The sequence below is a fragment of the Urocampus carinirostris genome, chromosome 8, assembly GCF_059441175.1.
Source record: "Urocampus carinirostris isolate Australia breed hairy pipefish chromosome 8, RoL_Ucar_1.0, whole genome shotgun sequence".
NCBI lineage: Eukaryota > Metazoa > Chordata > Actinopteri > Syngnathiformes > Syngnathidae > Urocampus > Urocampus carinirostris.
This window is the reverse complement of record NC_142356.1, coordinates 13,769,183-13,785,788: the sequence shown is the minus strand read 5'-3', so window position 1 is coordinate 13,785,788 and position 16,606 is coordinate 13,769,183. Positions and strand designations below refer to the sequence as shown.

At 40.0% G+C, this 16,606-nt stretch overlaps 1 protein-coding gene across 1 annotated transcript; it reads right to left on the bottom strand.

Annotated features, from left to right (window-relative positions):
- Nucleotides 1–2,370: 2,370 nt before the first annotated feature.
- Nucleotides 2,371–13,455, bottom strand: pold4 (DNA polymerase delta 4, accessory subunit). The gene is made up of 5 exons (XM_088343041.1): nucleotides 13,271–13,455; nucleotides 10,973–11,082; nucleotides 9,587–9,670; nucleotides 6,987–7,089; nucleotides 2,371–2,730 (listed from the first exon to the last, which is right to left on the bottom strand). Exons 2-5 carry the CDS (start codon nucleotides 11,070–11,072, stop codon nucleotides 2,706–2,708), a joined length of 312 nt encoding a protein of 103 aa, XP_088199167.1. The 5' UTR covers nucleotides 11,073–11,082; nucleotides 13,271–13,455; the 3' UTR covers nucleotides 2,371–2,705.
- Between the last annotated feature and the right edge of the window lie 3,151 nt (nucleotides 13,456–16,606).

The window sequence follows — 16,606 nt, the reverse complement described above, 5'->3', positions numbered from 1 at the left end:
GTTCCGTTTCCGTTCTGGTCCTGACAAGGATTGCCGGAAGAAGAGAATTTTGCTTAAGGCACAACTGGTTAGCGGTCTGCGTTCCTGTCATTCTTTCCATTTCATTTTTTTTGGGAACAAAAACAAATCTAAAAACAGCTGCTTTATTAAAATATCTGGAGATGGTTTAAAAAAAACGGGAAGAAGGACGTTTGACAACAAACTATGTGGTATAAGCCACACAGGGTTGGGTAGGATTACTTTCAATTTCTTTTGGATTACACCAATACCAAATATGCTAATAAAAGACAAAATAAACTAAATATGAATAAAATGACTAAATTTTGTGCAGGCTTGGGGAGTAACGGAATACATGGAACGGCAAAAATGATGTTGGCAAGTTGTTTGGATTTCTGTCACATTTTATGTTCGTTTTGCCGGAGATCAAAGAGATCAAAGCCAGGAGAGAAAGCTTACCACGTGTTGTGAGTCATCATTTTATTCATATTTAGTTTCTTTTGTCTTTTATTAGCATATTTGTTATTGGAGTAATCCAAAAGTAATTGAAAGTAATCCAGTTAAAGGAACCCTACCCAACCCTGAAGCCACATATGTACACAAAATAAAATCGTGTGAAGCATGGAGATTAGTTTGAGGTGGTGAAGATTTGATAATTTTGTGCAGACATGTAGTCCTATGCTAACTGTTTTTTAAAATTCAAAGCTGTATTGCAAGTAAGTTGAATAGTGCTGTTTTAAAGTTGTTTTAGAGCCGAAGTTGCCAGAGAGACAAAACAAGAACTGACAAGGTGGGGTCCAAGGATTGGCGGGAACTCCCCGCTCCTTGGAATCAAGATGGTGTCCTGGACCCGAACCCCAGCCAGTCACATACGCAAGCAAGGGCAAACGGATTGCAGATGTAATGTAACCAATAAAATGGGAGTGGGTAGTTTTTGCTGTCTTGATTTGAATGTTGTATACATAACTCTTCAGGGCTTTTCGGGTGTCTCACCCTGATGGCCACAGGGGGGCACAGATTTGTATTGAGAGGGACCCAAGCAGTGCTCCCTCTAAGGTGCGCGAGTGCGCAATTGCGCACTGCTCGCACATTCTCAGCGCACAAGAAAATCTAGCCAGCGCACAAAAATCAGGGCTCAAAATTACTAATTAAGAAGCGACTCAAGTCAAAGTTACAGTGCATGAAGGTAAAAATACACGGGTTCCCCTGACGTTGTGTCCTAAATGCACTATTTTGAAGTCGAGTCGAAGTAAAACGAAGTTGAGTAAAGTTAGTAGAGAACCGGCTTCTTCGGCTCGGCTCACTAAAAGGAACCGGCTCTTTCGGGTCCTAAACGGCTCTTCGGGTTGTTTTCGCTTCTTTAATCCCAACATGACCAAATATTATGTAAAATTATGCACAAAATGACTTAAAGGAAGGGAGGAATCGAACAAAAAAGAAAAAAATACCAAAATTAAAAAAGTGGTGAAAAGCTGAGATAAAAGAAACTAAAGAAAGAGAAAAAAGAAGAAACCATTTAGAAAAAAAGACAGAGAAAAAGAAAAGAAAGAAATGTAGGAAAAAGTAAATAGAGAAGAAAAAGAAAAAAAGTAACAGCTCGGTAAAAATAAACACAATGAGATTTTTGTTAAAGGAATATAAAAAAAGGTAGGAAAAAAACACGGAAAAAAGAAAAAGTTTGTGTTGCATTCAAATAATTTCCAATTATATCAAGTGAATCTTGTTGCCAACATTGTACTTCCACTAAAAATGTGATTAAGTATAGTGCTGTATCTCGCAACCGACTAAATAAGCACCCCAAAATGTTAATATTATGCGACAAAATCTATCAGGAAAATGATAAGAAATGGATATCTTGTGAAAGAATTGTAAGCAAACGACGTTTGTAGGCAGTACAACCTTTGCAATAGTACATGAGTCAATTCATTCAAAAGAGAAAATTCATTTTGCATTGCCGGAAACTCAGCAAAATGTAACTTGATGTCAAGTTTTGGACATGTTTGATAATCAATTATCTTGCCACACTTGGGATTATGGTTGCTCACTGTTGTTTCAAGCGCTGCTCACCGACTTTGTGTGAACGCTCAGACCCGGGGAAAATTACAGGGAACATTGGACCCAAGCCCCCGATACTGTATCAGTTTCTTGCAGTTAGGAATAAAATCTCTGGTGATTCGGCTGATTGGTTTCCTGGTCTTCTCTCTTACCGACCGAACATGCATAATTGTTAGAAAAGGTGAAGCTAAGGTTAATATCGGTTTGAATAGTAAATTTATGTTCAATAATTTAAAGTCAGATTACCAATTTGAGTATCGTGATATAGACCTTTAACCCAACAGTGGATAGAATAGTCTATAAAAAAGGGGAAGCAGATTGTGAAAATATTCTTTTTTTGGTCAACATTTCACACATTGCCACATTATACGACATGAAAAAACAGTCAGAAGCTAGCAGACTTACCAGAAGCTAAATCTGCGGGTAAAAACAAAAAAACAGATACAAAAAAACAGACAGAATCCTGTACTAAATATTAAAAACAACAAGTAAAATTGTTGTAGGCTAAAATTTTACAAAACGTTTCTGAATCATACATTTTCCACAACATGATTGGTATTAATGTTGCTTTGTCTCTCTCTGGAGGTGTTTTTGCTGGCACTGGTGTTTATAAGTTCTGGTTATGTTCAAGTTTTCTTCATCAGAAGTCCTCATTACAAAGGATATTGGCTCCATAAACTGTAAAACAAACAATATTCGCATTGAAGTGTTGGGGTACCTTTGCAATAGTCAAAAAATACATCCTATTGACAAGATGAAAAGGAATAGAATTGATGCAGCCCAGACCTAATTTTGAAAACCTTGTACTATGACTTTAGATATGTGAAACGATATCTAAATGTAAACTTGCATGCGTCCCCCAATAAATTCTACCGTAAATTCCGGACTATAAGCCGCTACTTTTTCCCCAAACGTTCAACCCTGCAGCTTATTCAGTGATGCGGCCAATTTATGTCATTTTTCTAACGGTAAGATTTAGACCGGTGGAATATATGCGCCGAGGAAGACTGCAACTTCTTGGCTTGTGCATAAATCAAATTAGCGTAAGCATACCCTCATCATGCAAAATGCAAAAAAGAAAGGCACATGACGCAGCACTTGAAGATGAGGATGGTTTACCGTGATTTTTACAAGTACGGTATGTTGTTTTTTTTTTACCAGACCTGTTTACTGTGTTGCGGGCGTGTTGCTAGCGTGTTTTGGAATAAGGGAGCGTGGGACGACGTCTATATGACAAAGTCTCTTTCCGACACCGAGGAAGACGACTTTGATGGCTTCATTTCTAAGGAGTAAGATGAGGACGGTTTACCGTGATTTTTACAAGTACGGTATGTTTTTTTTTTTTACCAGACCTGTTTACTGTGTTGCGGGCGTGTTGCTAGCGTGTTTTGGAATAAGGGAGCGTGGGACGACGTCTATATGACAAAGTCTCTTTCCGACACCGAGGAAGACGACTTTGATGGCTTCATTTCTAAGGAGTAAGATGAGGACGGTTTACCGTGATTTTTACAAGTACGGTATGTTTTTTTTTTTTACCAGACCTGTTTACTGTGTTGCGGGCGTGTTGCTAGCGTGTTTTGGAATAAGGGAGCGTGGGACGACGTCTATATGACAAAGTCTCTTTCCGACACCGAGGAAGACGACTTTGATGGCTTCATTTCTAAGGAGTAAGATGAGGACGGTTTACCGTGATTTTTACAAGTACGGTATGTTTTTTTTTTTTACCAGACCTGTTTACTGTGTTGCGGGCGTGTTGCTAGCGTGTTTTGGAATAAGGGAGCGTGGGACGACGTCTATATGACAAAGTCTCTTTCCGACACCGAGGAAGACGACTTTGATGGCTTCATTTCTAAGGAGTAAGATGAGGACGGTTTACCGTGATTTTTACAAGTACGGTATGTTTTTTTTTTTTACCAGACCTGTTTACTGTGTTGCGGGCGTGTTGCTAGCGTGTTGTGGAATAAGGGAGCGTGGGACGACGTCTATATGACAAAGTTTCTTTACGACACTGAGGAAGACGACTTTCATGGCTTCATTTCTAAGGAGTAAGATGAGGACGGTTTACCGTGATAATTACAAATACAGTATGTTTTTTTAACAGACCTGTTTACTGTGTTGCGAGCGTGTTGCTACCATTAACTGTCACAGGCACGGTTTGGGATGACAGTTATATTATTATTATTAAAGCTTTGAAAACTCTCTCGGCATACCGTCTTACTTTGTAAATATGTGTAACCATGTATAATATGTATTTGCAACTGTATATTTTTGTAATGTATTTATTTGTATTTATTTTAGACACTTATTCTGATATGTTTTGCACGGGCGAATGAAAAAGAAGGGGCGGAACAAACGCGGGCTGACGGGAAGTGGGGTAAAGGTGAGACCTGTTTGTGAACGCGTCGGACAATAGTGGATATATATTTTTCCCACCCTTACCTTTGGAAATATACACTTTTTTCCTTGGATTACTTTCAACGGGACCCGAACTCTGCAGGTCTGCATCAAACCTTAAGTACCGGTATCATTTTCCGTTCATTTTGCCGGCTGTGATTTTTGGACTGTGTACTTTAATGAAGGACATTTAGTTTCAATCACGGGACTTAAAGTCGGGTTTGGGTTAATTTTGTGTTTGTGTTACATTTTTTAATGTGGGCGCAATGGCTTATATACAGGTGCGGCTTGTGTAAGTACAAAATCGGTTTTCCTCTTAAAATGAGGTGGGTGCGGCTTATAATCAGGTGCACTCTATAGTCCGGAATTTACGGTAACTATAAAACAAACATCCCTCTGGAGCTTTGACACACCTTATTGGGTCTCTGGCCCCAAAAACCTCGCTCAAGGAGAATGCCCAGCAACCCCAACCCCAGCCATTATGCTTGTTATGTACAGTGGCTTGCAAAACTATTTGGCCCGCTTGAACTTTGTGACCGTTTACCACATTTCATACTTCTAACAAAGATATAAAACTAATTTCTTGTGAAGCATCAACAATAAGTGGGACACAATCATGAAGTGGAACACACTTTATTGGATATTTTAAAAAAAATTAACAAATAAAAAACGAAAAAGTGGGTGTGCAAAATGATTCAGCCCCTTTACTTTCAGTCCAGCAAACTCTGCCCAGAAGTTCAGTGAGGATCTCTGAATGATTCAATGTTGATCTAAATGACAAACAATGATAAATGGAAGCCACCAGTGTGTAATCACGTATCTGTATAAATGCACCTGCACTGTGATAGTCTCAGAGGTTTGTTTAAAGTGCAGAGAGCATCATGAAGAACGAGAAACACACCAGGCTGGTCCGAGATACTGTTATGGAGAAGTTTAAAGCTGGATTTGGATACAAAAGATTTCTTTATTACACACAGGTGGGTTCCATTTATCATCGTTTGTCATTTAGATCAACATTGAATTATTCAGAGATCCTCACTGTAAAAAAAATGTAAGGCCAAAAATGGAGATACAGTATGAGTTTTTGAAATATCACTAGAGAGTTTTTTTTATTTTTTAAATAAAATACATTTTGTGAAGTTCAAAGTATTTACAGGCATAAAAAAATGGGTCATAGCTAAAAAAAGTGAGAAAGGTGTGGATTATATAACGTATTTATTCTTTTTATACCACGCCCCTAATTTATTATTAAAAACCGGTTCAACTTTCCCTGCCCAAACTAAGCGTTGACAGTGACAAACAATATTTAATACGTGCAAGCCGAGCATTCTACTTGAGCGTGGTTGTTGGGAACGTAGTTTGTTGAAAAAGCGCAAAGGAGCCACTATGGAGTGCTAATTAGCCGCTTGTACATAAAAGCAGATGCTTATCAATTTGGTTGATATTTATTGGCAGTTCCGTGACGTAAAACTTAGCTAAAAACACTCCCAGTAGCATAAAGTACCACTGAGTACATTTCCCCGAAAATTGGTTCAGACGTTCCGGAGCCTATAAGCCACATACGCATGCATGCGAGCACAGGCAAATCGGGATTGATATACAAGTCTAGATTTCTTTCATGTCCTACAAAGTCTGATTCTCATCATCAGCAGGGTTGGGTAGGGTTACTTTAACTTGATTACTTTCAATGACTTTTGGATTTCTCCAATACCAAATATGCTAATAAAAGACAAAACAAACTAAATATGAATAAAATTACTAAATTTTGTGCAGGCTTGGGGAGTAACGTAACACATGGAACGGCTAAAATGATATTGGCAAGCTGTTTGGATTTATTTTCATTTAGTTTCTGTCGCATTTTATGTTCGTTTTGCCAGAGATCAAAGAGATCAAAGCCAGGAGAGAAAGCTTACCACGTGTTGTGAGTCCTAATTTTATTCATATTTAGTTTATTTTGTCTTTTATTAGCATATTTGGTATTGGAGTAATCCAAAAGTAATTGAAAGTAATCAAGTTAAAGTAACCCTACCCAACCCTGATCATCAGATACACCGAAGAGCAGTCTCCCTCATCATGCGTTTATTTATACATTTCAAGAGGACTTTCTGGTACCGTGAATAAGAAAAGTTTGATAATGAGATCAAATCTAATGTGCGTTACACACCAATAAATACAGTACTATTGCCCAAGTGAACTACACTGATTTTATTTAAACACACCACCTTAAACGTCCAAATCACTCTCTGAAATCTCACAATACCCCTTCTGGACACCTTATTAAGATAAGATATTAAGATAAGATAATCCTTTATTTGTCCCACAATGGGGACATTTCTTTTGTTACAGCAGTAAGACAGTGAATAATGAATAACAGCTAGAATATGAACAGTATAAAAAAGTATTTAGAAATATAAAAAAAAAGAATATTTCCAATGACAGATGTTCAAAATAAACTTCAAAACGGTAAATTCCTCCTTGAAGATAAGAGATTTTAGGTCTGTATATACAAGAGCAAACAGATACACCACCATTTTTTTTACCTGAGATTAAACGCTTCATCACGCAGCAGCAAATCTCGGATTTCCACAGGTGGATTTAAATTGTGAAGCTTTGCCCTCTCCCATCTCTGAAGCCTGCTGATACCTAAAATAGGAAAAATAATAATTGACCATTTATTGACTCAATTTGATCTGGTTCGGCTCAGTGCGATGTGCAAAGTAAATGGCACAATTAATAGAACAATACATTAAAATAAGTGTATCAATTTATCTTGTGAATATTATTACATACCTGTCAACCTGTACGTTTTTGCCGTACAAAGTACGTTTATTATGCATTTTAAGACGTGTACCACGTACAAGAAAATCTGGGTACCATCCAGTATACACAGACTATCACGAAACGGCAAATCAATCAAGTCAAATAAGTTCGCCGCGGTATCCTCTATCTTCGTAACGCTTTTCTCGTTGCAAACGAAGCAAGCGGTTTGATGCTAGTGTGCGCATGCGTCTGCCGCTGGGGGATTTCCCATCATGCATCATTCCGTGGCAGTGGTGTAGTGAAAAGAAGTCCGTCTCTTTTTAGAGAACCGGCTTTTTCGGCTCAACTCATTAAAGAGAGCCGGCTCTCAAACGGCTCACTTGCTTTGATGCATTATATTACGAATTATTATGTTGTAGGAAAAGGAAGTATAAAAGGAGAAAATTAAAAAAGACAGGTTTGTGGTTATCCCTTTAATCAGTATATTACCAACAATAATTTAATGCAGAAAATGAATAATTTCAATAAGAAAATTCTACTTAATTCTATTTGCATGTATTTTTTCCTTCCACAGTGAACGTCCAAGCTACTTAATTTTTGAACTTTTTTTATAACAAACCTCATTCATGTTGAGCAACTCAGTATCTCACAACAAAATGTTAATTAACAATATATATGATATAACGAAATACATGTACAATATAACATGTTAAACGACATAAATAAACACATTTGAAAAAAATATGGTGTAAGATTATTTTGTATTTTGTAAGGGAAAATACGACAATTTGTAAGGGCATGGAGTCGTGGAGGTTGACAGGTATTTTATTAATACAATGAGTATATAACGTATTTCTGTGCAGAGCGTCGGCAGATGCAGAGTGAGGCACGCAATTCACTAGCCTCACAGTAGACGGCGATACTGAGCCAAACTATTCTGATTTTGGCCTACACTTCAGCCTTTAACAATAAAATTAGAGCTAGTACAGTATTAACAAACCAACAGCTTGCCATCCACTCATCTTTTTCTCGTTCCATGGACTTTTTTTGTATCTATTGATGCTTTTATTTAAAATGAGCTCCCTTCAATTTACGGATTCCGGCAGATAGGATCATTTTTTTGGGGATGTCGAAAAGTATTCGGACATTGCTGTAAGTTAGATTTTGTATTGCGTGGACCTTTTTCCGAGGACAAGACAGTACTGTAGTGCTTCTTTCTGCCACTACCGGCGTGTTGCGCTGTGATAGGTCACCTAGCATCCACCCCGAAGAAAAAATCCGGCTTCCTCTTCCTAGTTCGTGTGTAAACATTCTATACTGTATCTTCAGCGCGCTAAGAACTTTGACATTTTTATTGTTTATTATCGTGCATCCATTTAATATGGTTGGTGTGAAGTGTAAAGAAGAGGTGAGCCGTTTCTTTTGAAACAAAAGTGGAATAAGAAAGCTTGATGCGGTTGAGAAAATAGTCAGAACGCTTTTTTTCGGCCACTTTTTACTACGGTGGAGGACCTCTTAAAGCGCAAGTCCCAAAAGTAAGTTAAACCTCACTTTATTTATTTTTATAGAGCATATTATCTTATGGAATGTTAAGTGAAGATCAGCCATGTCATTCAAAACAATAAAAAACATTCAGGTTCCATTTTTATATTTTGTGATGATGATGATATCAAGGTTCACTTTGTCCCACGTCACACAGGAATCTTTTGGTTGTGTTATTTACATTTCTGCCAAATGGGAGTGAGACACCTGGCTTTTTGTTGTCTTAGCTGACAGAAAAATGTGGTCCTCACATCAAAATCCTAGTTGAAATGAAATAACTCAAAATTTGAAGCCACGTCCCCATCATGTAATAATTTGAAAAGCAAAGATTTTTGTTAGAGCTTTCCCCCAAACGTTGACTTGGTAGAGACGGAGTTGAAAGTCATTCGGGTGAATCGCTAAAATGTGGGCAGTAGGATAGAACAGAACCCCATATAGTGCACAAAAACACATATAATTTAAAAGTAACATACAATTGAAAAGAAGCATTTAATTGAAAATTAGTACAATTATAAATATGCAAAGAAAAATGTATCTAAATTTACTGTATGACCCTTACAGCAAATGTTATGTTGGAATTGATAAGCCCAAAAAAAAACATTTTTTTTCTCTCTTTATTAAAAATATCAACTGAAAAGCACAATCAAATCCGAACCACAGTAAATAAATAAATGAATTGTTAATTGCATATAATGTTCCTCATTAGAAATGAATATAAAATACAATATAAACCTTTTGGTTTTTCAATTAGATCCTTATTTCGTTGAAGTCCCTGCGACCACTATTTTACACCTATATACATACACTTATTTTTGAATGAGTAGATGAAAAGAAGTACCAGTATTTGGCCCGAATCTCCAGTCCAAGTCAAACTCAATCAGTTTCTGTTGGTCTTCATCTTGGTGTAATGAGGCTTCGGTATCTGTTGCACAGTCAATACAGTATACATAAGAACAAATGGGATTAAGAAAAACAGAAAATGAAAAAATATCAGCACAGTAAATGCCCAAGCTAGCCCAACCTTTGTGAGCAATATACAAATGCAATTTAAGAATCACGGTATACAGACGCTCCCCAACTTACGAACATTCGAGTTACGAACAACGGTACATACAAACATTTTTTTCGGGATGTCGAAAAATATCTGGACATGGCTGTAAGTTAAATTTTGTATTGTGTGCACCTTTTTCAGAGTACAGGATGGTACTGCTTCTTTCCACCACTACTGGCGTGTGGTGCTGTGAGAGCTCACTCTGCAGCCACCCTGAAGAAGAAATCCGCCTTCCTCTTCCTAGTTCGTGTGTAAACATTCTATACTGTATCTCCAGCGTGCTGAGAACTTTGACATTTTTATTGTTTAATATCTCGTGCATTCATTCAATATGGTTGGTATAATGTGTAAAAAAAAGAGTTGAGCCGTTTCATTCAAAATACAAGTGGAATAAGGAAGCTTGATGCGGCTGAGAAAATGGTGGATCACTTTTTCCCGGACACTTTTTACCAAGGAAGAGGAAGTCACCTAACTCTTGAAGCCCATCTTACAAAAGTTAGTTAAACTCACTTCATCTGTAAAGAGCATATTATTCTATTAAATGTTTTTTTTTTCAGTACAAAACAATACAGGTTACTTATACAAGCCTTAAACTTACTTATATAAACCTTAAACATACAAAATATAGCACTGAAGCAACTTACGAACAAATTCAACTCACGATCTATATCTCATTCGTAAGTAGGGGAGCGTCTGTATACATTAAGAGTTTTTATCAACTATTAACCAAAATTAGGGGTAAAATTTTGGGCCTGTAACAAAAATACCTTGTAGATTGTCTGCAACTGACAAATCATACCATCCATGCATCCATTATCTACACCGCTTATCCTCAATAGGACGCTGGGTTGCTGGAGCCCATCCAAGCTATCGTCGGGTAGTGGGCAGGGGACACCCTGAACTGGTTACTAGCCAATTGCAGGGCAAACAGAGACAGACAACTCATTCACTTATTCACACATAGGGACAATTTGGACCAGCCAATTAACCTGACATGCGTGTTCTTGGAAGACGAGAGGAGACCAGAGTGCTCAACATCGGGCATCAACTCGATGCGCTTCCTTCCCAGTCGGACTTTATTAATGCCGACGGACGTACATTCGAAAAGAAGTTAGAGGCTAAAATTAGACTGCATCCCGTCTTGCGGATAAAAGAAATGAAAAGTATACAAACTGGGTGGTGGTTGAAGAGTCTTCTCATCCTGCTTTCCGTGGTTTCTTGCCTTCTTCACTATCTTGAATGAATCTGTTATGAGTCCGTTCCTAGCAGTCATCTTGAAGGATCTGAAACACACAAGTGTAAGCTTTGCATAACACCATCCATTAGTTATCTGCACCGATTATCCTCAGTAGGGTCGCGAGAGTGCTGGAGCCCATCCCAGCTATTTTCGGGCAGCGGGCAGGGGACACCATGAACTGGTTGCCAGCCAGTTGCAAGGCACAGAGAGACAGACAACTCACTCGCTCATTCACACCTAGGGACAATTTGGACTGGCCAATTAACCTGAAATGCATGTTTTTGGAATGTGGGAGGAAACCGGAGTGCCTGGAGGAAACCCACGCAAGCACGGGGAGAACATGCAAACTCCACACAGGAGGTTCGGTCTCATGACCTCAGAACTGTGCCGCACACGCGCTAACCACTGAGCTTCTGTGCTTCCCTGCATAACACCATTTCAATCTAAAACATGAATAATTTAACTAGCATATGATTAAAAAAATAAAAGAAAAATGGTTGTATCGTCTATTTTTTACTTTTATTTGGGTTCCATTGTGTTTTTTTTTCTATTAATATATAAAAAAAAAGGTCAGAGTACTTGCACACACAGGGCACCAATTAAGCGTTCACACTCATTCCATCATTGGGTTTAATCTTATTAATTTTTAATACATACAATACATTCTTATGTGAGACGCAACAGCCCATGTTAGAGTTCCTTTATTTTCAGAAAGTAAAAGTGTAAGGACACACTTTTGAATCTGAATAGTAATTATTAGGTTTCTTTTCATATAGCCCTTTCCGACCAAAAACAGCAGGATCGGAAGCACTAACGTGCTGGTCGTGGGCATGTTCGCCAGATTTGGTGCAGCAGAGATGATCCACAGCGACCAGGGAAGAAATTTCGAGTCGGCTGTTTTCTTGGACGTGTGTGAGCGCCTAGGAATGCAGAAGACTAGGACAATGCCTTTCCACACTCAGAGCGACAGACTTGTTGAGCGTTTCGACAGAACCTTGGCCGAACAACATGTCATCCTCACTGAGGAACACCAACGTGATTGCACGTGATGCACCTTCCCCTTGGCCTACAGATCCGCCTTACAGAAATCCCGTCAAACACACCTGCTCTATATATTCTGGGACAAGAGCTGAGGACTCCGGTGTTATGACAAGAAATGCATCCCTGCCGAGATTTGCATCCCCTAGCTACTATAACCACTTTTACCTCATTTTATCTCACTTTTATTTCACTTTTCGGGAATGTAATGGCAAACATACTTTTGAGTAGATAACATGTTTTTTTTGCCCTTTTCTACTCAAATCGCTCGTATCGAAACTGTTATGCACTCTACCATAAAGCCTATTTCAGCATTATAAGCTTTATGGCAGAGCATAACAGTTCTGAAAAGTGATTTATATTCGGTGTGCATTATCGTTCGATTACATTCACAACAAATACAAAGACGGATGGGTTTAAGTTGTATTACATTCCCAACAAATGCAAGCCAAAGTGGTTTTGGTTATATGTTCGCCATTACTTTCCCGAAAAGTGATATACAAGTTAGATAAAACGAAGTAAAAGTGGTTATAGTAGCTAGGGGATGAAAATCTCGGCAGGGATAAATTTCTCGGCATAACACCGGCCTGTGATATCGTTTGGAAAACCACCGGATGCACAGACAGTTCCACCAGGACCGGAACACGCCAGGCAGCTGCAAGAGAGAATGGAGACAACCCGCGCTTTTGCTCCGGACCAACTGTGGAAAGCGCGTCTGAGGCAAAAAAGGAACTATGACCTGAGGATCAGGGGGAGAGACTTTAGGGCTTGTAACCTTATCTGTGTATATGTAACGGGTGTAATAATAACTTTTGTTTTATTGAAATTCCTGCTGAAATATGTTGTATAGTTTTTGTGTAAGTGTCCTGCAATGATGAGTCCAACAGTGCCACCTGCTGGTATTGGGTAAGGTTTGGTTTGGCGTTTGACATGTGACCGGAAGGCGGGGTTTGTTGGCAGCGAGCTGTCAACGATAAGACACGATTTCTTGGTGCTCCGAAAAAAAGTTATTTTAAACATTAAAACCACAGCTGACAAATCTCTCAACATGCAGTAATGTGATTGATGTTGTCAAGCTGTTTGGATTTATTTTCGTTTTGTTTCTGTCGCCTTTTATGTTAGTTTTGCCGGACGTTGTATGTTGTGCTAAAAGGCTAATTCCCCTTATAGAGATCAAAGCCAGCAGAGAAGCTTACCATGTGTTGCGACTCATTCATTTGCAGCAACTGTAATAAAAACCTCATCATCCAGTCCAGCGTGAATGTGGATCTTTGGTGGGACAGGTACACCGCGGTTACATTGGTGCCGTGACCCGTGACTTCTATCAAGCTCTCCGAACCGAGGACTGTCCCACCTGCCACATCGTTTCATGAAGCCATCAGCTCACAGTATTTGAAATTTTAGTTTCATGAACGTCATTGTTAAGCTCGTTACCGTGCAGTGTCACAGTGATGCAGATAACTAAGTGTGCTACACAGTGACGTGTTACGCAGGCTGCTGATTTATTTTGTGATTTTGACTTTCAAGTCATGGGAACCTCCTGCCTGGGTTCAAATCCAGCTCCAGACTTCCTGTGCGGAGTTTGTATGTTCTCCCCGTGCTTGCGTGGGTTTCCTCCGGGCACTCCGGTTTCCTCCCACATTCCAAAAACATGCATTTCAGGTTAATTGGCTGGTCCAAATTGTCCCTAGGTGTGAATGAGCGAGTAAGTTGTCTGTCCCCGTGTGCCCTGCGATTGGCTGGCAACCAGTTCAGGGTGTCCCCTGCCCACTGCCCGATGATTGCTGGGATGGGCTCCAGCACCCCCGCGACCCTACTGAGGATAAGCGGTACAGCTAATGAGAGGAGATGAGACTTATTTACATTTTTTTCTGTTGATGAGACATCTTTGAAACATGTTTAATCAGAGCAATGTGTTAGCTTCACAATTTGACACACCTATTCACATTGGCAGGGGCATGTTTATCCCCCATCCCCTCTGTTGATAGTTCTACCCTAGGTGTTGCTACACCTAGAGTAGAACCAGTTTCTAGTGTCAGCACCTATAATGCAGCTGACCAACATGCCAGCCTATCTGCACCTCAGGTCAGACCCACATCAACACCAAATTCCAGTGACATTTCTGAGGGTGTAGCTGATCAGATGACAAATATAATTCAGGAGATAGGACATAAATTGGCTAGGGACGGTGCCTTTAGTTAGACTGTCACTGGGTGGTGAACAGGGTCATTCATGCTGCCGTCTTGGGGAAGACGGGTTGGCCTCAGCAGGGCGCCCTGGACCCCTGACAACCTCCTGAAGAAGCAGGACCGCCACACCCCCAGACCCACTGGACGTTTCACCATTCCAGTTTTCTCCCAAGCAAGTTGTCGCGTGGCGTTGGCCTACAATAGTCAGTTGAATAATAAAGCGACCGGTTGTTAAATCGTTGCCTTTCTTTTCACCGTCTCTCGGACGCTACAATACGATTCATGTGCAAATCAAACAATTACGCACGTAGTGTTTTAAGTGTCGCTGTGTTGTAACAAGTCTACTGAAAGAGTGATTTATCAATATACATACATTTTACGTTGACTTACCAAAAGCCAGGTTACAGCGACCAACACAATAAAAACACTTAATATTGTTCAGTTGTTTTTGTCTTCTTCTTCTTGGGGTTTAACAGTGAAAGGCATCCTTCTCTTTGGTGCATTACCGCCCCCTATCACCATTCCCCTACTCAAATCCTGTTAAAGTCCTGCACTACTCCGAAAATGTAAAGAATCCGCGATTTAGGCCCACGATAGAGTCCAGCAATCTTTTCATTAATAATTCAATTATTTTTTCTTTATTTTATCCCACTGAACATTGTATTTTGTGCAGTTCATTAATATGTTTCACTGACTTTTCTCTTTGGCAGTCCTGACACAATCCAGTGTCATGTTTCCCTGGTAAATTTCAATCTTATGTTTAAGGAAGTGTGTCCAATCCTTAATCATGATCACTTGTTTGAGTTTATGAACATCCCATTAGTTTAAATTTTTGCATGCAACATTTTGGACATATGGAAAATTACATTACATTTATTACAAAAATCATGCCTCGGAGCATGTCTTGAGAAGGAAATTAAATGTTTTTGAGATGAAGTGTTTGAGGAGTATGTTAGGAGTGATAAGATTGGATAAATTGAGAAATGAAATTGTGAGAAACAGAACTGGAGTAGGAGTGGAACTAAGCAAGTGTGTGGATAAGAGAGAATTCGGTTGTTTTGGACACATGGAGAGGATGGATGAGGAACAAATGTTGAAGAGGATCTACAGAGCACAAGTAAATGAAAGGAGACCAAAAAGAAGGCCGCAATTGACGTGGATGGATTTTCTCATGAGTGCACTGCAGGAAAGAGGTCTAAATAGAGTGGAAGCTAGAGCTATTGTTGGTGATCGGAATGAGTTGTGAGGTGTTGTGAAAGGATAGTGGGATGTTTAGACGCGTTCTAAGGGATGGGCAGAGCACACGTATGACGCTGCAGGGGTAAACCAGTGAACTGTCGGGCCTGTTGTTGAACAGAAGAGTGTGTTGTGTCACCCTGACACGGCCGCTTTCTTGTGTCCCGTTTTATTTGGAGGGACGAAAGCATGACCAACTTAGGAGTCAAAGTGCCCAACTTTTTTGGGCATTTGGGTTGGCCATGGCCCAAAAATCTTTGAGTGTGTTTTTTTGCTACTTTTTCTTTTTTTTTTTTTAAATTTACTTTATTTTTGTATGTGTTTGTCTTGCTGTCAGTCACCCCTCAGGATAGATAGATGTATAGAAAGTTTCTGGTGCAAAAATGCCTTCGTATTATGACAAAATCATTGTTTTGCACCACACAGAAAATACAGTGCCTTTAGCCAAAGTGAGGAAATGTTGAAAACTTAGCGAGAGTTTACAAATTTCGACAATTTGATTTTGTGGAATGAAAATGTATCACAGCCAAAAACTCGTATAAGTCCAGTTTGTTGCGTGTGTTGAAAAGCGTCTGTTACTTTTTGCCTGCCAACTTTGTTTGGAAAACGGGAAAGATCCGCTGCGAGAAGAATCCCCAACCACTTCAGCTCCCTGCCCGCGAGGAGAATCCTCAACCGCTTCAGCTCCCTGCCCGCGAGGAGAATCCCCAACCGCTTCAGCTCCCTGCCCGCGAGGAGAATCCTCAACCGCTTCAGCTCCCTGCCCGCAAAGAAAATCCTCAACCGCTTCAGCTCCCTGCCCGCGAGGAGGATCCTCAACCGCTTCAGTTCTCTGCCCGCCAGGAGAATCCTCAACCGCTTCAGTTCCCTGTCCGCCAGGAGAATCCTCAACCGCTTCAGTTCCCTGTCCGCCAGGAGAATCCTCAACCGCTTCAGCTCCCTGCCCGCGAGGAGAATCCTCAACCGCTTCAGCTCCCTGCCCGCGAGGAGAATCCTCAACCGCTTCAGCTCCCTGCCCGCCAGGAGAATCCTCAACCGCTTCAGCTCCCTGCCCGCCAGGAGAATCCTCAACCGCTTCAGCTACCTGCCCGCCAGGAGAATCCTCAA

Coding starts and splice junctions, on each gene's coding strand:
- pold4 (XM_088343041.1), bottom strand. CDS start 11,072: ATGACTGCTAGGAACGGACTCATAACAGATTCATTCAAGATAGTGAAG. Junction 9,671..10,972: donor GACTCTTCAACCACCACCCA/GTTTGTATACTT, acceptor ACTGTGCAACAG/ATACCGAAGCCTCATTACAC. Junction 2,731..6,986: donor GATGAAGCGTTTAATCTCAG/GTAAAAAAAATG, acceptor TTTGTTTTACAG/TTTATGGAGCCAATATCCTT.